The 22,846-nt window shown below is 38.1% G+C and overlaps 1 protein-coding gene across 3 annotated transcripts; it reads right to left on the reverse strand.

Moving 5' to 3' along the window:
- Window positions 1–2,236: 2,236 nt before the first annotated feature.
- On the reverse strand, window positions 2,237–19,507 carry LOC121877003 (suppressor of fused homolog). 3 transcript variants are annotated; one of them, XM_042382589.1, is made up of 9 exons: window positions 19,207–19,507; window positions 17,019–17,111; window positions 14,130–14,308; window positions 13,757–13,985; window positions 10,613–10,778; window positions 9,680–9,852; window positions 9,178–9,303; window positions 8,407–8,614; window positions 2,237–8,068 (listed from the first exon to the last, which is right to left on the reverse strand). In XM_042382589.1, the coding sequence occupies exons 1-9, from the start codon at window positions 19,392–19,394 to the stop codon at window positions 7,997–7,999; spliced, it is 1,434 nt and encodes a 477-aa protein (XP_042238523.1). In that variant the 5' UTR covers window positions 19,395–19,507; the 3' UTR covers window positions 2,237–7,996. The 3 variants fall into 3 exon arrangements, with proteins under 3 accessions (XP_042238523.1, XP_042238521.1, XP_042238524.1); XM_042382587.1 differs by having other exon boundaries at window positions 19,201–19,507; XM_042382590.1 differs by lacking the exon at window positions 19,207–19,507 and having other exon boundaries at window positions 17,006–17,111.
- Between the last annotated feature and the right edge of the window lie 3,339 nt (window positions 19,508–22,846).

Consider the following 22,846-nt stretch of genomic DNA (forward strand, 5'->3'; position numbering starts at 1 on the left):
CACAGCTCAAGGTTGAAGCCGCAAGCCCAGAAAACTGTGAGGGGTAACTTTTTCTGAGTGAGAGTTGTGAACTCTTGGAACAATCTGCCAGTGTGTGTTGTGACGGCACCGAGTGTGAGCTGTTTCAAGACAAGACTTGATAAGCACTGGGGCAGGTTCAGATACATTCAGGAGCCAGTACATGCCAACAGTGCGTAAGAGACGTGATCGATCGCCCATTAATCGGCTAACGAGCCGATCAGTGGTCAAGAGGGTAAAGGTACAGTAGAGAAAAGAAGAAGATTCCAATGTGTTCAGATGATGTATAAACGTGTCCAGGGGGCTAGTTGCCACTGCCCATCTCTCGAACTGTACTTAAATGAATTCTTTAACACTTACAGCTGTAAAAGTAAAATACTGTAGTCTTTTCCCATGCATTAAGATGAGTTTAAACTTAGTGTTTGTCTTTAAGCATGTAAGTTGAGTCTGGATGACTGATGTGTTTTTTTCAAATTTAGCCTTTGTACAGTGAATTTTTTTATAGAAAAGAGTATAAATGATTGCTAAATCATCCTGAATGTAATGTTTATGATTAAAAAATGTTTTTTGTCAACCCTACATTTGGTTCTCTTAAAAACAAGGAAATTGTGTAAAAATGCTGCAAGACTACACAAAGAATTTTATAAATATTTCATCTGTAAACACAAATACAATGTCTCAAAACCTAATTGGCGAGTAGTGGAAGTATATAACTTGTAAAATATTAGAGAAATTGTGAAAAAGGATAAATATTAAAAAAGGAAAAACATTGTACAAGTGAAGATATTATTGTATACAGTACTTGGAAGATGCACTGATGAAGTATTGCACATTGATGTGATATGAGAATCTATTATCAAACACAAATGGCTTGAGGAACATTTTTGAGAGTACAGTATAGTTAAAGGTAAAAGAGGAAGAGCCCAAACTGTGCCTGTTTGGTCCGGGGATTGAACCCAGGACACAGTACCTTGAGACAATTGTGTTACTGATGTTACCACCAACACCCACTTTAGTAACTAAGCATAAGATATCCTCCCGATAACAATGGATTTACATTCCTGAAAAACCCAGCACAGGTCGAAATACTGTATCGTAAATCGGGATCATTATAACATGGGGTTCAATGGGATATGTTCGCAGCCAGTCCAACACCCACATGTATTACCGAAAATAAAATTGCTGCACTGTAACACAAACAACACCAACCACACCATTAAGAACAAGTCTGGTCATCATCACTTGTCTTCTTTGAGGTTAAGAACACTCTTGAAGGTGGAGTGGAGACATCACTCTGACTCCTGCACAGCTTCACCTCCAGAGACATGGGTTTCCTCGGTGTCTTGGTCTTCCCAAACACTGCTCACTTCACAGTCACAAGAACAAAGAGAAAGCACTTGTCAAAAAACAGAGTGAACGATGATAATGTAAAAAACATTGAGAGGAAACTGCTCACATCATGTTCACAACTTTAAAGTCACAAAAAAATAAAACATAGCAAAACTCACTTCAAAGTCAACAAAACAGAATATGTACTGTACAATGTGAATGTTAGTGATGTCCTCTCACTATAAGGTAAAAATAATAAAATAAACGATGATAAGTAACAACACCGATACTGACCTATAATCGCTGCGCCACACGATCACGGCCTTGTGCGGTCACCAAGGAACAAAGCTTGGGACTGTAGTGCACTGGGTGGTTTCATATTCAGCACGTCAGCAATTTTGGCCGGATGATGACCACTGTTTATGTGAGGTTTTTTGGGGGTGTTCTTAATACATCACCATCATTCAAGCCAAATATCATAAATAGGGAGATATAAATCAGGGGATACCTGTACTATTGTTTTCCTGTACGATGACAAATAAATCACAATCACATTTATGTAACTTCACCTCTGCTTCCTATCTGAGGTGTGTTGTGATGTTAAATGTAATACAAGAACAGATTTTTTTAACTCAAGAACTTATTAATTGTTTTAACTGACAAAATAAATCTGAAAGAATCTCTCGACTACAGCAACCCTGCACCATCCTCATGAAAACACTCATGTATGATAATAGAAACAATAAGAATATACAACAATACTACTTCAGTACTACTACAATACTACTACAATACTACTACTACTACTACTCCTACTAACAATAATACCCAAATCTACTTTTTCCCATCAAAATCATATCTAGTAAACATAGGATTATCAAAGACAAAAGATTTTATAAGAATGTATTGTATAAAATTCCTAAGGATTCACACTGCCTGTTAAGTCTTTCCAAGTCTCCTCCTTGGCAGCCATCATGTTACTACAGGTTTGTACAATATCTACACTATCTACAACACAAGGTTATAACAACACATCCAAAACACAATCTCTGCAGCCATGAGGTTCATCCCCCCCCTCCCCCCAAAGTATCGTTACCTTTTCAGTCTTTACAATTTGAAACACTGCACAAATGGCTTTGATAATATTTTCCAGTACATCGTTATATGTTGGTATGCCTGCTACCCATATACTTTTTGGGGGACTGTGGAACTCGCTCCAAAAAGTATCATTACGGAGGGGTCTGATGAATTTCAAAATGAACACCGAGACTCCAGATATCTCGTTAATGTTGTCAAAATCCTTCATCATGTGTGTCATAATATTGTCTAGTACAAAATCGTATAGATACTTTTTTAGAGAGAGTGTTCCTCAAGTGCTCGATACATAAAATTAATTCTGTAATTACATATAGACAATGCTAAGTACTGTACAATACTGTAAGCATATTATACAGAAGAAATAAGTTGAAAATTATAAGTTTTGCATATTATACTGTACTGTATATAGGTAAAGTGCATGCCCTTTATCAAATCACTTTTTTTTTAGTTTGTCATGTCGGCTTGGCTCTTAATTTGTCCTGTTTATGGTTATAATTATTTTATATAAAGCATCTAAAATTTATATATTTCCTACATTTATCCAAGAGGTCAAATTCACCTACACTGTATCATGTACCAAGGAAGTGTATTGAGTATATTACATGACTAACTTACCCTGCTGTGTCATTATAGACTTTGTGAATAAAATGAATAGGTTCCTTACGGTTTCTTTCATATTTCAGACCTTATGTGGCAGAGGTCTCTTTTTTTTAATCTACTCGGAAGAAAAGATTTGGAAAACAGAAGATCGATTTAAGTAAAGAGACTCCTCAATAGTGACAATGACTCTGGTTCTTGGACTGAGACAAAGTACATTTAAAGGCAGGTGATACATGTGAATTATATAACATTGGAGAAAACTTCTGATTTTTGTCTCGCCTCCAATAAATGTCACTGAATGCTATACAAAAACAAAAGAGTGGTTAGGCCAGACTGTCAAGAAATTACAGGCTAAACATAACTGAAGCCAAACTTATTGATATATAAACTATTTAGGACCATATGACAAACCTCTGGAACAAATCAAATAAAAGAAAAAGAAAATTTAGCACCTAAATTGACTATACATTACTGCACTATATACATAATACATTGGGCAGATCAGTAGTGAACTAGGAAGAACCACAGTATAAATATAATCACAAAAAAGATATTCATGGCAACATTAACAAATTATAATAAACATACACAAGAACTTCACCCACTAGAGAGAGGACAGGGAGCCAAGGATCGCTAAGCTGAAAATGTAAAAACTCAGCATAGATCAACTAACACTGAATGCAAGTATTATACACACAGAAACACATGCATGAACTACAGTGCATTTGTTAATATTATTTTTTTTTTTTACACATGTCAGTGAAAAAATATATTTATACACATATTTTGCATACCTCAGTTAAAACAGAATTTGAGGGGGTGGGAGATTTCAAGTTATTATTATTGCACTACCTTATGAGAGGTTTATGTTAATTTCCTTTAAAAAATCTATCAATCAAACATTAATTTCAATTTTAATTTTATCAACAGACACAAAAGAATAAAACAAAAATTCAGGAGTTACAAAGTTTTAAACAATATTTTAGTACAAGTTACACTCAATAATACATCATAACCTCACACTTTACTCACAACAATACAGGGTAATAATAAATAGAACCATACAGGTATAAATTTCATTCAAAACCAAACACTGTATTACAAGTTTATCACGACCACAATTGTATTCTAAATGCATTTCAAAAACAAATTATATCACACCGGAGAAGCAAAAAAGACCAGACTTGGGATATTATGATCTATCAAAGGTCTTAATCATTTGTCTCATCCAAAAGATTTACAGTATTTCCCACTGTACATAAAATTATTGAGCGCACATCCTTTTTGTGAGAGTCAGAATCGAGTTATTACCCATATTTATTGAGAGGAGACATCTCATAAAATACTGGGTATTGTAAATGTGTTCTATTAATCCCACACACACAGATTATAAATATATACATTATACTGTATATATACAGTATACTGTACCTGTATAGACAATGTGAATTATACATTACTCTTGCCTGCAGATCTTTTAAAAACTTTGTCTATAAAACTGTAGACAGTATTAATTCTTTCCTTAATATATATCTTAAGTTTTAGTCTAAGCAAGTAATGACTATTAGCTATAACACAAGCTGATTTACAGTTAGCTGCCCATGACTATAACATATTGACTTCTGCACAATACACCCCCCCACAATATAGTGTATCTTAAATCACTTAACCCCAATAACTGAGTAGATACACCTCCCCATATTTTAAGTAACTTTACCCGATGTATTCCAATAGCTAATACGCTGATACTGTTCCCTATATGCTGTACAGAACCCTAATGGAAACATGTCAATACTCCTCACCAAACTTTTCTCAGACTTGTTGCTACAGCCCAAGTATTTTGAGAATTTAATCTTACTGTACCCAAATGACTGTCGGGAACATAGTATTTCTCCCTTTACATGTTTGACACACTTCTCATGTTCCCATATTCTCACTACATCTATTTACCAGTCATGTATACTATATACAAAATAAAATACAGTAGTAATCCTTTATCTTTCGTGACAAATCTTGGTACACTGTAATGCTATGGATGTTTGCTCAGTCAGCACCGACCTCGACAAAGGAACTTGCAGTTCTCACTAACAAACACAAAGTTACATCGTAGTGTCAGACAAGATTGGGTGAGTATTAGATATACTGTATAGTAAGTGAAGGCAGAATGTTGAGTAATGTAGAGAAATACTGTACTGTTAACTCTGTATGGTATAGTATTTACACTGTTTTAATTACCTGGGATTCTCTTAGTTTGTAAAGAAAAAAAGCTCCCTACAGTGTGCCTCATGCAACAGTAGAAGCATCACAACATTCAGGCCTCAACACTGGTATATATACCTAACACCTCACAGAATTAGGACAATAATTACTTCATCTTCACTAATCTTTCTTACTTGACAGCTACAGTAAAAAAAAAAAATTCTTCTAAATGTTGTCAAGCATAATTACAAGGTTTAAGAATAAAGTCTTCAATCATTACCAGGTTGTCTTACCTAAATAAAAATATCTGTGCTTATCAATATTACTTCTGGGTGTATTAGGGAATCATCAATCACCATCAAACATCATTACCAGTGCTTTACAGCCAATTTTTGTGCTTACAATGTAAAGTAAATGCTGTATTTAACAGAGAATTTGAGACACATCAAAATACTATAATATTATAGTAGATAGTTTTACCACACAACAAAACTCACACATTTATCTGTTCTTATGCTTCACACAATACACTGTACTGTATCTGTAAAAATATTTCCAGCAATAACACTTCAAAAGAATGTTTGATCAACTTGAAGTTATTCTTCAAAATATTTATCATTCTTCCCAGATGTGAATACTGTACTAACATTTGTCGCTAATGGTGTATATACCGGAATACATATTTTAAGGTTTGGAAAGACAAGGTAAATATCAGTTCCTATGAAAGACACATCACTGTGCTCAGAATTGAAACATTTTAACAACAAAAATTTGTTTTGTTCTTATACAATATATACAGAAAAGTGCAATTCCTTTTATCCAAACTCATTGTGACCAATGATGATTCGGGTACCTGGACGTGCCTACAAGAACATGCAATACAGAAATTAATGTTAGGTCAAAATTTGCTTTAGCAATACCTTGACTCACTGGGAAGGGGAAAAAACTGAGGATGAGTTGGCCTGTTAGGTGGCATGTTGCCATTGTTACTTGTAATGAAACTATAAAGTTGTGGAATAATCATTACAATACTTTAATGTGGATTAGAAATAAAGAAAATACAGCATAAAATAAAACTACAAAATAAAAAAATGAAGAGCATGGGACCATGGGTGTGTATGTGAAGTCAACGTATGTGTGGCGGCACGGGGCTGTAAGTGCATCAATGAGTCGCCAGACACTCACCCAGCCCATGCTCCCTCTCCCCAGTGTGACATTACTGCATACACACACGTCTCGGAGTCAGCTGGGTGATTGCCCCGGTGAATTGTGTCGCTTTGCCTGAAGGATGGTTTGAGCATGGAAGGAGCTATTTTTTTTGTACATAAAATATGTGCTATGGTATTTTATGACATGCTGTGTATCATATTTATTGTTTATCATAGAGCCAACACCTTCCATCAACCAAAAAACTCGGCACACTTGTAAACAAAGCAGTTACAGTGCCACTGGTGACAGACAACCAATCGAATGACTTCATTTGCGTTCGAATTGTTGGACTAAATTAGAATTTTAACTGGACAGGACCAAAGGGGACAAAAGTTCTGATAATTGGAAAATTTGAATAGTTGGAATTAGGATAAAGGGAATTGCCTTATACTCATACAACAGTTCAGCAATCACCTATATTACCACTTGCTTTACAGACAAGTTACACTTACTAACAATGAATTTGATCGTGAGAGAGGGAAAGTTTTGTAAAGCCAGTACATGACATGACATGACATGACAAGACATCAAGATAAACTATGGTCTGGAAGTGAATGAGCAAGGAGTGAGTGTGGGTCATCTGATTGGCAAGCAAAGTGACAAGTGACATTGAGTGATACAACTTCTCACTCATTTGTCCTCTTTGAGTATTATTTCTTCCATCACTTTACATAATTCACTTAACATTGTTCTAGTCTACCACACTATTGTATAACATAGACTATCTTTGGGTTCCATAATATAGGTGGACTCACAGGCACAAGGGCACCAACCACACAAAACAAATACCTGTACACTATAAAAAGGACTTTTAAGTTACAAATGAAGAAAGGAAAATCTCAGGTCTTCGTGAACTTTTAGATGATTTTGATGGGTAATTCACAGCAACTCCTGATTAGTAAATGAAGCTTAATTACCTTAACTTCATTAACATTAGCTTGAAATCAACTAATAAAGAAAAAGTTTACAAATTACAGTAAATAATTAAAACCTATTGACTGAGTTACTCATTAACTAGAGTACTGTATATGTAAAAACCAATTAATAATATCATCAACAATATAATTAAAATCACATATAATAACTCAAGGGTATACAATACTTTCAATGTGTGGATTCTTTCAGCCATTCTCATTAAGACCAAAATAGTTTTCATTATAAAAAAAAACATCTTTCACACTGCATCTTTGTTGGTAATAGTTACCTCAACAGGAGTGCCAGCACTGATAGTAGAACTAACATGTACAGTCACCCATATAAGTTCTGCTGCCTCTTTTCATGAACAACGAACCCCAAGATTCAGACTCGTGAATCTGAAGCCTTTATGGACAGAAAAATGCACGTGTCTATCTGTTTCAGGGGTTTGTGGAACAGCAAGAGAGATGACAGGACTTTTGTGGGTGACTGTACTTCAGGTGGTGGTACTGTCCATCATTATCAGAAGGTACAGGGCACATCACTTACTACTGTAAGGTGGATAATGTTTTCAGCAGTAACCCCCTCGCACAGTTGGTTAATCATAATACGTGTACAGTATAACTATTTAGACTTCCTCCGCCACAACTGTGATCGTTAATTTCTTGTTGGGCCATCTGAATGTTGTTGGCAGAGTTACCTGAGGGGAAAAAAAGGAAGTAAATTAAGGAATATTAGAATTTAAAAAAAACTGAGATACATATTTTAAAAATGGAGAAAAAATAACTTTATAAAAAAGATCAGAAAATTAAAAGAAAACATAATTTATCTGATATTTGTCTCCAACACAACATATTAGTAATGTTTTGGATAACTAATATCACCAATATTTAAAACAACGTGGTAAAGGTTGGTGAAACTATGCCTATATAAAGACAGGCATCACGTATAGATACAAATGTTCATGTGTTTAAGGGTAGTATAGGTGTCTAACGTTCATACATAGTCACTAATATGCTCATCATCTCAGAAAGTTACCTCTTCAGGATCAGCAAGGTCAGCCAAGTCTGCCGCCATGAGAGGAAGGAAGTCGTCAGGTATGAAGATCTGGAGCCAGGGGCCACGGCTGGCATAGGGACACGCAGCATCCACAAAAGCACCGGCTACAGCAGGAGGCACCAGAGTTACTGCCCCAATGTCAACAACGGACTTGAAGGTGAAGTGTCGACCGTGTTTTAACCGTCCCCTACAAACAAACACTTGTGCTTAGCATGTGGAAAAAAAAAATATATATATATATATATATATATAATTTCCAAAAGTCATACTGTACACTACAGAGCTATTCTCAGAATCTAAGTACAGGAGATAACAAATCCACAATCAAAAGATTCAAGTGATCCCTAAATGTGGGTGGCCAATTTATGGTTCATGAGGTAGATTTCAAACATTGATTAGTTATCAACATTACATTACACGAAAATTTAATGTTAACACAAATTATTGAACATAATTGACCCTGCAGAAATGACAACTCTGGCATCAAGGAACATCACCATATGTGTTATCCCCCCAAAAAATTCATAGGCTATATCCAAATTTACATCTCTCTTCACTAAGTCACATCTCATTAATCTAGACCTTTGTAAGATATATCCTTCCATCTAGGTGAAAAAGTGAAACTCCTTGGATGAACAGATACGTAGATGGATACATACACAGATCAACTAACATTCAAGACATACTGTGCACTTAATGCTCCTGACTATAATGACCAGAGGATAAAAACAAATGATTCTAAAGACAGACCTGAGAGCAAGAGGCAGTAGCGCCCCAGATTCCAGGTTGATGGTCAGGTGAACAGACTCCAGCCTCCGCGTGACAAATAGTTCTGCCGAGTCTGTGGTGGCTATGTTCCCCTCCGCATCTATCTCACTGCCGACAAAAACAATGAATTACCACAAACCCATATTAGTTATAAGCTAGTCTATAATATCTTTTAATATCTAGACAATCCTAGGAAGACTTATTATATCTTTAAGCAATAAACAGTAATAATATTTGTAAAATGGTTTCAAAGAATTCTGATACACAGGTTCATTTATTCAGGATATAAAAAAAAAAAAGGGAAGGAAGAATGAAAAAGTAATTATAATCAATATTTTCTTTTAAGTGAAGTAACAGTTAGACATCCTCCTTGACCAACAGCTACCAGATATAATTTTATTTACCAATCCATTCATTCCAATAACATAACCACTACAAGATACCTAACGAAATAACTGAGCAACAGACAGGCACACACACACACCTGCCAGGCTTCCCTTCCTGCACACCACGGTTCCCACAGCCCTTGTTAGCACCTTGCATGAGTCCCTTCTGTAGCGTGCTCTTAATCTGTTCACTCTCCACGTGCGTTATACGTGGCGATGCTTCAGGTTCTTGTTCGAGGTCTGTCCTTGGGATCTGTGGGGAGCTTGGGACCTGTCGAAAGGAACGAATAAATCTTTTATTTCTATTCATCATTCACTGGCTAACTCTTCCGTGTAACTTTGGTTTAACATCTGAGTACTATATAGTCAAGTAGTTCAATTCTTATACATTTTTCACGGGTAAAGTTCTGCACGTAATTAGAGGCAAACTTCTGTACCTAAATACTGGCAAACATCTGTATCAAATTATTGGCAAACATCTGTATCTAATTATTGGCAAACACCTGTGTATAATTCACTGGCTATAATATTATCAAATATGTCTTTTCACCAATTATAAGAGTACTATCACTCAAGCAAAATCATCCTTTAAATCCCACATTCCTTGTACATTTCTCAACACTCTTACATCACACTCCTCTTTCACAGTTCCTTTTATTGTACTATGTTCCCCACTAATTTCTCACACCAATCACACAGTTTATCTCTCTCTGCATCTCCCAACTGTCTTGTACTGAGACATGGATACAGCTCTCCCAATTTTTATTTCTGTAAGATGCATTAAGAAACACAACAGCGGGTGACGAAGGTTTATGGAGCAAGAGGAGAGACGAGTGCGTGAGACCTTTGAGATGATAGCAAGAGTGAGGTAAGGACGTGTGATATCCCCCATGTGATATTTGTGTACTATATCTCTTATGTGATGACCTATATATCTACCTGGGTAATGTGCATCTTGTATAACCTGTTTGTGGCATTACTGATAATTTATTTATATTACAGAAGATAACATTAAACCCAGATTAGTTTACCATACTTCCAAGTTCTGCTTCTGCCCAGGCTATTCTGGCAGACACACCAGAAAGATTAGAACCCTCATTCTCTATTCCGTTTTCCACTTCTTCCGCCACCGACGGCTCCAGTTCGTAAATACTCTCTCCTCTACGCATATCCGTCACCATCCATGGACCTCCTGCACTGTAAGATAACAAAGATTGAATAACAACTTGTGACATTACTTTTAGTTGTTTTTAGACAAAGAGGGAAATAATGAGTAAGAAAAAATTTTCAATACAAATTCAACTAACCTGATTTACTTCCTGATTAAATTAAGGTAACTGGACTGGCATGGCGAGATATTTTTTTAACCCTTACGCCCCGGGTGACATTCCGGAACGCGCGCCTATTCCCGTCACTGTTTGAATGCCCATCGCGGGTTAACAGGTTCCAGCATGACTATTTGTCTGTCCCGGCACATGTAGGGGAGCGTGGGTAAGCCCAGGGCGGTCAGTAACCATTCCCTTGTCGTCATGGAGAGTCGCCCCTCGTCTTCCACTCCAATCAAGCGTCACCGCCGTGGGTTGGATGATGGCCAGATGAGGAAAGAACTATTTGATATGAGTGCTGTAGTGTGCAAATCTGGTGAGGAAGGCAGTGATTTATATGCCTAGTGATCCTAATAATAGCATCCAGTTAGACGATGTATTAGAGACAAGTGAGGATGAGCCTGACGCTGGCAGCGAGGCCCAGCCAGGACGGAGTATCCCCGCCATGCACTCACGGCTCACACAAGGGAATTGGATACCTTTGTTTGGTCTGATGGCAGTAATTTTCAGCCTGACATCCCTGATTTCAGATGATCATCAGGTGTAATTACTCCTTATTTTCCTTGTACAGAGGAATCACGTGAGATGGACTATTTTGTACTTTCTTTGATGGTGCAATCATGGACTTACTGTGTACCGAGACAAATAAAGTTTATCAGTACATGTGTGATGCTGACCTAGGCCCTGGCCCCTCGCCATACATGCGTCGATGGAGTGATGTCGGTGTTTCCGAACTGTAGGTGTTTTTTGCATTACTTATAAGTTGATGGCACATGTGAAAAAAACATACGGTACTTCATGAGTATTGGATATCTCTTGATGACATCACAGCAACTCCACTGTTTGCGAAATTCATGTCCAGAGACCGGTTTGCCTCCATGGTACATTATCTGCACTTCATAGATAACAACATTCCTGTAGCTGGTGACAGACTATGGAAAATAAGGACAGTTTTTATGATGCTGAAGGAACATTTTATGAAGTTCTTCAGACCATTTCAGAATGTAGTGGTGGACGAGTCTCTGGTGCTTTTCAGAGGACGTGTTTTTTTTTTTACAATACATTCCCTCCAAACGACATCGCTTTGGGATCAAGTTTTTTGTGCTGTGTGACTGCGAGACTGGGTATGTCTTAGATCTCATTGTAGACATACCCAAGGACGACCCACATGGTTTCTCTGGCGCTGTTGTCAACAAATTTATGAACCGCTACTTTGGAGGGAATCACGTCCTCTACACTGACAATTATTATACCGCTCCTGCCCTGGCCAAGGTCCTACTTCAACATGACACCGGTTCTTGTGGGACTGTACGCAAGAACAGGAAACACTGGCCCGTGTTTACTGGTAAACCTGCACCAAGAGAGATCCAGCTGAAATAATCAAACAAGATGCTTGCAATATGCTGGCATGATAAGAATACTGTGCAGTTGCTGTCAACAGTGCACTAGGGCAAAATGGTGGACAGGGAAAAAGGAACTGGACCACAGGAGAAGTCATGAAAAAACCTGACGCTGTCATGGACTACAATGTCAACATGCGGCTCGTGGACAGGAGTGACATGCAGGTTGGCACAATTGTGTGTGTACGGAAATGTGTCAAATGGTACAAAAAAATGCTCCTACACCTCTTGGACACCACCATCCTGTATGCGTACAATTTGTACCTTGTAAAAACCTGGAAAAATCCCTCTCTCGGGGTTTTTCAGAAGCAAGTTATAACACAAATCCTAGAGAAGTATGGCAACATTGTGTCAGCTGTACCACGATGTGACAGCCAACCAGACCTACCTGACAGCTTCCTTGCATGTGACTGGGTTGTTCGTCACTACCTTGACAACCTCCCAACTCTTCACAGTAGTCATACGGTGCAAAGGCGGTGTTACGTCTGCAAGAACACCACAAATCGCCCAGCTAAGCGTACGGACGTGACGACGTGGTGTAAGGAGTGTGACATTGGTCTTTGTAAACCTTGCTTTATGGAGTACTGTACCACTCTAAGAAAACATTCTAAGACAATGTGGCACATGCTTATAAATAGTGTGAATAGTAGTCTAAGTGTATATGTAAGGTACAAAGTGTCATATTTGTGTAAAAGGTACACAGTTGTGAGCATTCACTCGTCACAACCCACGAGCACTGGCAGACACCTAGCTAGGCGTCAGGGTATCACCACCACCACCTCAGCACCCTACACATGGTCAGAGGAAAGTTTCTTGGTAAGTACCTTCTTTGTTGTTTATTTTTCATTGTTTGTCCATTTTATCATGTTGTATCAAAGTAATATAGCTAAAACTAGTGTTGTTGTATTGTAGTTAGTATTACTAGATGATAATGCTATAATTATGTTAAAAATGTATTTATTTGTGCAATTATTATTCCTATAATTATTTTTATGACATACGTGCTCTCCCAAACACAAAGACAGCCTGGCGACAAACTGAGTGTGTATCGCCGAGCACTTTTTATGAAAATCAATGCAAATAAGATACAGTCTAAATGAATTATTTATAGGAAATAAGTATTATGATCAGTAAATATATGCATTATTGGCCATCTCGGACACAAAGGCAAGCGGAAAAATGACTCCTAAGTGAGTAGTGACCGCGAGCGCCAGGCGTCAAAAATACCTTTCCCCTTATCCCCCTCGTCACTGGGGTGCCACGGAAGTTTCTAGAGGGACAATATATAGTTTTTCTTACGTCTTTTTGATTGTTTTATCATTTATAAAGGTTAAAGTCGATTTTTCTCGTTTTATCCCAAGTGGGGGGTACAGCCGGCAACACCCTAGCCCGGGGCGTAAGGGTTAATCTCTCACTTCATACCTAAATACCATTATGAAGAAAGTCTTACCTTGGCATTCGCTTTATAATGTCGAGGACACCGACACCATTCCAGTGTTGAGCAGCTCTCAGTTCTTCTGTAGTCACTCCAACAATCTGCACAAACTGGACGGAACCATTAGGAGTTGTGACGCTGCCTAGCTGAGGATCCTCACCCATCAACATGTGTTGAACCCGAGATTCACTGTTGTCCAGTGGGCAGTGCCAAGACACATGGTCACCAACACACAATAAGGACTCTGTAAAAATTAAAACTAATTAAAATAAATAATAGTTGAGGGATTTACAACTGTCACTAAACTCTGTCCACAATCCCCACCAAGATTAAGGATAAAATAATGTTCCCCTAACTGCACATACTGTAGTCTCCATTCCTGACTTACCAGACTGAAATACATATTTTGATAAGGCTTGCATAATAGCTGCCGGCCAGGTGGGTGGACTCTTCTCTCCCTCTTCTCTCTTCAAGCGCATGGTCAACTCAAAGCCAAAGCCACTGGGGTTCTCCGGCCCAGTCTGCTCATGAACCCTGCCATCACCATGAAGATCAGAGCAACCGAAGCTAAAACAAAATACATTATTATGAAGACTTTTAACTAATTACCTTTACATACAGTACTGCATATACAGGTATATCTATTACACCAAAATTCAATGTAAAATCAACGCACGCATGCACGCACGCACACACACACACACTACAAAATTAAACAATAACAATTATGCACTAAAGTTTTCACACATATCATTCACTTCCATATAAGTTCTATTAAAAAAGAAAAAAAAAATAGGGGTAGTAATTTTGATATTCCATTTTATTGTTACTCCCTTCATTTGTTTCAGCAACTTTAACCCAACAGGAAGATAAAAGGCAAGAAAAACATAAAATCCTTAAACTGGATAAAAATGTCAATCCAGCATCCACCAACAGCCTCGAGAGATTAATCTACTCAGAAGGATTAATTCGGAAAATGGGAACTAATTCAGTACTATATATGGGGACTAATTTGGTGCTGTATATGAGGACTAATTCAGTACTATATATGGGGACTAATTTGGTGCTGTATATGAGGACTAATTCAGTAGAGGAGGACTAATTCAGTAGAGGAGGACTAATTCCACTACATACCAGTGGGTGTAGTGTGACCAAAAGATGTGACAAAAACAAATTTAAAGAAAACCAATGAACATGGAACTTCCCTGGAGTAGATTCACTGAAACTATCACTCTGGAAATACTGATATCATTTAAAACCCAGGAGTGAACTTTATTCCAACTGGTCAAGACTTTATACGACAAACGAACCCAAGGAGGAATCCTGCCAGACCAGGCTGGTGACACACTCTCCAAGACACCAGTAAACCCACTTCTGAATCCTTACCTACTATCTGCTGAATTAGTTGATTTTAAACACGATTCAGGAAACTCTCTTCACAAGCTTTTAAAACACATCCTTAACATGGTGGTTTACTCAGGATAAGGATCTCCTCTACATGTGCAGTACTGTACTCCCAAGAGTTCAAGGACCCTACTGGAAATAAACATCTGATGGTTTTGTCGGCTACTCTATGTCAAATCGCCTTTACTGTTTACTATTGTTGTATAGTATCTTTTTTTTTTTTTCCACGAGAATCAGCCCACCTGGGCACAGATCAAACGACCCACAACGGGGCCAGGGGGACGAAAAAAAAAAGAACAGAAAGAAATTAAATTTAGAGAAGAAAAAGGTTATACAGTACTGTACTGTGTTAATCTACACCACGAAGATACCGGAAAACCAGCTTTTTAAAGTGAGACAGATTGTATAAGTATGGAAACACAGAAGAAAGCAGAGCATTCCACAGTTTGGCTGTGTGAGGAAAGAAGGATGTACTATGACGGGTTATTCTCGTGTGACCGACATCCACAGAGAAACTGTGGGCACCGCGGGCAAGACGTGTGTTACGAGTCCACGGCCTTGCCGGTGGTACACAGGATGCCAAATCCACCAAACATTGCCCGTTAAAGTACCTGTAAAAGAGAGAGTGAAGCAACATTGCGGCGAAGAGAAAGGGAAGAGAGATTGTCGACTAAAGGAGGAGAGTTAATAAGATGAAATGCCTTTGATTCCACCCTATCTAACAGTTGGACAGAAGAAGAGCCACCCCAGATATGAGAGCAGTACTCCAAGTTAAGATGAATGAATCCCTTATATACTTGAAGCAACTGCTCAGGAGTGAAGTAGCTACGGCATCTGTACAGCATTCCCAACCTTCAGGAGGCAGCTTTAGCTATATTAAGGATGTGTGATTTCCAGGACATATTGGAGGAAATAGTGAGGCCTAACATATTTATTTCAGAATTTGGTAGGATGATAGCATCCTGAAATGTAATTGGTGGAAGATCGTCTAATTTACAAAGTGTAATTGGTAAATATTGAGTTTTATTACTATTGAACTTAACCAAGTTTGTACCTCCCCATTCAGAGATGCTGCACAGATCCGCATTGATAGAAATAATGATATCAGCTCTAGAAACAGATCTAGTTTGAGAGTTAGGAGGAAGGGGAAAATGTGAAGAAGAGTGAAGAGAAGAATCATCAGCGTAAGAATGGATAGAATTAGTTGTAGTGTGAAGTAAATCATTGATAAAAAGAAGGAAGAGAGTAGGTGAAAGAACAGAACCCTGTGGGACACCACTACTGGTAGAGAAAGAGCGAGAGATCGATCCCTCGACAACAACTGCCATGGATCGGTTCTCAAGGAAGCTAGATATTAGAAAACCTGCACTGTCTAGGTACATTGGAAACTGTATACCTTCATGGTCTATGTACACCCTATAGCTACAGTACCTGCATTGTCAATACACATGCCAAACTGTATATACCTGCAGTCTATAATATACATGCCAAACCAGTTGTAAACTTGTATGATGATTTTATTAAATAAATATTATTAGCCATAGCAGCATGAAGAACAGTCTAACACAGAGAGAATTATCACATGAGTTCTTATGGTTGCTGGTCTGGGCGAATCTTGACTCTCACTGGGGTCTTGTACTCAGCAGGGACTTCACCCATAAGCTCATTGACTTGTGACCTCGCTAACCTCACACCCTCGACTAACCTAATCTCACAAGCTAACAACTACAGGCAATACTCCTCAATAAAGTTCAAGTACAGTAATGAATCAGAATGAGGGAGAAAAATAAGATTGATTTACGCAAATGTAAATAAGGAAACAAACTCATAAAAAAAATTAAGATTTATAAAGAAACTTACAAGTGTTCCATACCTGACATAGTGCCAATGTGCAGGAATATTTAATTTAGGGTTCCCTGCATTAGCATACATACTGATGTAGTCGAGAGGGTCAGGTCCACCCAGCCTGAGGAGGAGATATATAGATTAAGCTACAATTCACTATCAGCAGGAATGATCTAATCAACTTAAATGTTACAAAAGAAATAGACAACCATTTTAATCACAGCCGCTGAACAAGCAAATCAATCACTAAAAAAAAAAAGGCAAGAACATACAGGTAGATAAATCTTATGAGTGGCTTCCTTATGCCAGCTGCAGAAAAATATAAATGTTCTCCGATTTCCTTACCTGTTCAATAACTCGGTATGTGAAATCCGTGCCAACAGACACCTTATACAGCAATTAATATTAACCCATTATCTTGTATTAACCTTTGATGCATGTGTTATTCTACAGTTCATTAGCTTAGAATCTAAACAAATGAATAAATATATATTCTTCAAAAACGTGAACGAAGAAATAACATCACGACCCTTGCTTGGGTACTGAGGAAACTTCATCTAACTTCACCTCACCTCACCTCACCTACATTACTTGGATATGTTCATTCGTTAAAAAGTCGATATATATTCCCCCATTTCTATCTTCTTTAAAATACAGTTGAACTCTACCAGGTTATACAGTGGTCACTTTCTTCACAAGAGCACAATTTACAAGACCAACATTTTTGTAACCTATCAGCTAAAATACTTCTGTATCCTGTGAGATAAAGTAATTCCTTCAAGTGTTTTTCTATTCTATATATTTTTTTTTTAATTTACTGTTATGATGGGAAAGGAAGTCAGTTTGAATTATGGTGTCAGTGAAGTGCCTCTCTTACTCTTGAGATATCAACTCTTAAGACTCAACCTGGATTATAATAGCACCTAACTCTAACAGTTTTATACTGTGTGAAGAATGAGAAGTAAATTATTATCTATAGATCAAACAGACACTGGTTATGTTATATATAATTTATAAGACAACTGTATCAACCTAACTTAATTATCCTAGCCTGTGAAAAATATATTACCTGTACAGCATCTTTATGTAAGGGTAGGGTAGGTTACATTCATCTTATCCCATTTAAATCGTATGTTGTACTGTAATGTTGAAGTCACTGGAAGGGTTCTTTTGGTAGTAAGCATTTATTTCTGAACAGATCAATGGTGCCGGGTGGAAGTGCCAGATAGATCTCCATTATTTATAACAAGAACTGACGTAAAACTAGAAATACAAATATCTGTACGGTACAGTATTCCAGTGCTCTTGTTATTATTTCCCATTTTCTTGGGGTAAGAAGGAAATAATCTTCAATGTAAACCACTCAATGATAGATGTTTGACAAACGCAAGTGTTGTACAGTATTACCATTGCGACGACAACACTAGTATAAGACATTGTCACATTCATAATTTTAATGTACAAGTATTTGTAGTTCATGGAGCCACTGTCTCAACTGTGGATAAACAACTCTGAATTTACTTAGGAAGTTAGGAAATAGTTAGTGAGACAAAGCCTGCATTCTGGGCTCTTCAACACACTAACCACAAACTACCCCTGAACCATGATCTCAGCAGGAATTAAACTCAGAGAAACATTACAGAGCCAAAACTAGCAACACTTAAATGGTTCTTTCCTGCTAAAATCAGATACAGACCAAAGACAGTTTTCTAAATTTATCAAAGTGGTGAAGGTAAGGTTGCCATAGTCTATCTGCCATTTCTTGAGTAAATTTGCCAAATTTTTTTGCAGTTCCAACACAGGGTCAACTACTGGTGCACTATTATAAATAATTTACAAACAAAATACTAAATACTAATTGATTACTGGAGGTCTTGTTCTCACTTAACCATATTTACTTACAGAATAATGACCACTGCTTCTTATTGTAGAAACAGGAAGTGGAAATTAGACAAAAATTAACTTGAACTTGCTAACAATCAAGTCAAATAGGCATAGATTTAGCACCAATGAATAATTAAATACTTTAGCCTCAGTACAATTTATCCATTTTTGTACCCAATGTTGATACACTGTTCCGGAAATAACAATCAGTTTAATAATTATGAAATGAGAAAACACCTGATTAATAATAAACCCATGCTTGAATATTTGAGTCCAGTCCAAAAACTATTAAGTATTATTATGGGAAAAAGGTTTACACTTATTACCAATACTTGACAAGAGCAGTGACTTGGAGTGGGTTGAGCTGGTCAGGGTAGATACTGCGACATCTTGCATACAAAGCCTCTAAACCTGCAGGAATTGGTGCAGGTCCTTCCCCTCCTCCTACTACCTGGTCTTGTCCTGGTATCTGTCCCTGAACAAGGCCAGGCCCTGCTCCATGACCTTCTTTCCAGTCCATGACAAGGACGAGTTAAAAACCCTCCTCCACGAAGTCTGTCTCCTGTGTTCTAAACTAAGACCAGAGGTGTCAAGCCAGCCATCACTGCCAGCTACCAGGGAGACCAGCGACCAACCACATCTGCTCACTCACCTCCTGGAGCACATACTGGCCAGCCACCACACCTACTACCTAGATACAGTATATTTATTCTGTAAAATCATAATGTACAGCTAATAGACATATCCAGATAGCAGATAGATAGAGGATAGATGTATAGATAGAATATAGAGAGATGTACAGATAGAAGATAGAGTGTAAGAGGATGCATCTGGGACGTACCAAGGGTAGCTAGGCGTATCACATGTCTCGACGGGATGAAGAAACTGCATTAATTGAGACTGAATGTGAAAAAGGACCTAGGTGTGTATGTTAACAATGAGCTGAAGTTCTCGGGCCATTGCGAGAAGAAGGTAAATCAGGCAACTAAATTGTTAGGTCTTATAAGAAGGTCGTTCAGATATTTAGACCGTCCCCCGTAACAATCTTCAAGAGTGAAGTGCCTCCCCGTCTGGAGTACTGTCACCCCGGCTGGTCCCCGAGATATGCTCAGATGATTGAAAATGTCCAAAGGAGGGCCACCAGACTCGTGCCTGCACTACGGCACCTTAGTTACCCTGAGAGATTGGAGAGCCTGAATTTGCCTAGCTTATACTACAGACGAGCAAGGGGAGACCTAATTGGGGTGTATAAGCATCTCAAAGGGCACTACTCAGTCGATTGACCTTACCTGGGGCTGGTGGACGCTCGCCCCACAAGGGGTCACAGCTCAAGGTTGAAGAAGCCGCAAACCCAGAAAACTGAGAGGTGTAACTTTTTTCGGAGTGAGAGTTGTGAACTCTTGGAACAATCTGCCAGAGAGTGTTGTGACGGCACCGAGTGTGAGCTCTTTCAAGACCAGACTGGAGCAGGTTCAGATACATTCAGGGGCCGGTTCATGCCCAGTACTTGCCAACAGTGAGTGACAGAGACGTGACCGATCGACCAAGCCGATCAGTGGTGAAGAGGATAAAAGATACAGAGGCAGATGTATATAATCAATGAAGGAGTGTAAATAATGACAAACAATAAGTAGATTAAACCAAGGGTATCTGAAGAAAGCCGTCAAAAGCCTAATTTCCTTTACGAGTTTATGTAAATATAAGTGTTAGAAACAGTAAGTATAAAGTACCGCCCATTAATGAGTGATATAACATTTAAAAAAAGATAATGACTAAAGAAAAGAAAGAAGTAATATACATTTGAGGAACGCAATCAGAAGGGAGGCAACTTGACCTTTTATTGGTTCTGCTGATAAATTCTATCAAGATGCTTATCTTTGGCAGCTGAGGTTACACGTGTCTTTCTTAGTACTTTAATACAGTGCTAACTGAGAGACATTAAATTAATGTTACCCAATATTATGAGAGCCTGTTTGAGGTTGACTTTAAGCGACCTGTTCACAGTTTATGTCGCAATATTAGTCGTTACTTTTGGTGGATCAATTTTGCTTCAGAAATATGTTAATCATCTTAACATTTCATTTAACTAAAAAGGTGTTAAACAAACCAGATAAAGCTCCCCAAGAGAAGCGTAGTTCTGTTCCTTCAAAACGATTTACAGAAGGCAAGTTTTCTTTCGAATTAAAAGTGTCAGGTACATCTCCACGCATCTTTATATTTGCCAAAAGAATTTAATTCATTAATTTATAAACTTCAAATACTTCTTACAAGATTGATTTAACAACGTGGAAAAACAACTAGGATAAACTAAATTATAATAAAGTATTTTCATATCGTAAGAAGAGTTATAAGTGATATTGATATTATAATTATATAATATGTTATTAATCTTTCAAGAAGTGCTTATTCTAGGTCAGTAAATACACATGTCATCAAAAATTAAGGGTTAGAGAGCTAGTTCCCTGGAGTAGTCGCTGGACATAGTGTGCTCTCGGGGTGTTCGCTCGCTGCTCCACGCTCCAGGGAACTATGCTGACTTGACACCAATTTAGCCAGAACTATAAACGACTCAATTCTATGGAGAAAAACAAGTGGCTGAAGTTGATAAAAACAAAAGAAAATCGTATTATATTCAAAAATACTTGTTTGAATGTTTATAATAAATGTATTGAACGATTTGAATTAAATATTAACCTTCTAGCACAAATCTACAAGATCTATTCATCTCAAAATAGCTTGGGTCTCATTAACACGTTTTCTTTTATTTTCACATTTACTTGAAACAATAAAATCAAATGTCAGCTCATCAAAAGTTTTGTAAATAAATAAAAACTTAAAAAAATTTAAGTGAAATACTGTATTCAGTAAGTTATCTCAATGAAATCTTATATTACAATTATCTTTAGTTAAATGTGGGTATTCTATATAAGGTCATCATTTAGTGATATACTAATAAAGTTTCGTTCCTTGAATCACCTTCTTCTCACAATGGCCCTAGAACTTCAGTCCAATTGTCAACATACACACACACACACCCAGGTCCTTTTCACATTCGATCTCAGTTAGAGCTGTTTCTTCGTCCCATTAAAGAGTCTAGTCATCCCCAGCATATTTCATCTGAAGATTAGCCACCCCAAATGATTTCACCTGAAGATTAAATAAGCAAACAGAAGAAGACCTCAAGCCTAACCTAACCTTGGTCGCGTGGCCAAGATGTGACCACCTTAAACATAATAACGGACAGGACCATCACAGTTTCCTAAGTCACACATCGCTCGTAACCACTCTGGGGGTCGTCACTTAGGAGTATTCCGCTACAGAATCTTTATCAATCATGCTGCCACTGCTCAAACAAGGCTTCATGAGGAATCAATAAACTTGTAAGGTTGTCTTTTGTTCATTGCATTGATGAATACGAGGAAGAGGATAACACAGGAACACAAAGATAAAGACGTATAGGAAGTGTAAGAAACGGTGATAACGACTGAGAGAAAAGCACATACAAGAAAATATTAATAGGGAGAACATTGAGCGTTTATTGTTTGTTTACTGAGGTAGAGAGGGAGAGAGGGAGGGAGGTAGAGAGAGGGGAAGGTAGACAAGGAAGGAGGGAGGGTGGTAGACAGGGGGGAGGGAGGAGTTGACAGGGAGGCAGGAGAGGTAAGACAGTGAGGGAGGTAGGGAGGAGGGAGGAGGTCGGAGGAAGGGCGGGAGGTAGACAGGGAGGGAGGCAGGGAGAGGTAAGACAGTGAGGGAGGTAGGGGAGGGAGGTAGGGCGGGAGGTAGACAGGAAGGGAGGTAGACAGGGAGGAGGTAGACAGGGAAGGAGGTAGACAGGGAAGGAGGGGGTGGGGGAGGAGGTAGACTGAGGGGAGGTAGATAGGGGGTAGGGAGGTGGGGGCAGTTAAGACAGTGATCATATGAAGATTAGCACCTAAGTCCATTTTACCATAAGATTAAACACCCTAACCT

This window comes from Homarus americanus, unplaced genomic scaffold, assembly GCF_018991925.1.
Source record: "Homarus americanus isolate GMGI-L3 unplaced genomic scaffold, GMGI_Hamer_2.0 scaffold50325, whole genome shotgun sequence".
NCBI classification, from domain to species: Eukaryota; Metazoa; Arthropoda; class Malacostraca; order Decapoda; family Nephropidae; genus Homarus; species Homarus americanus.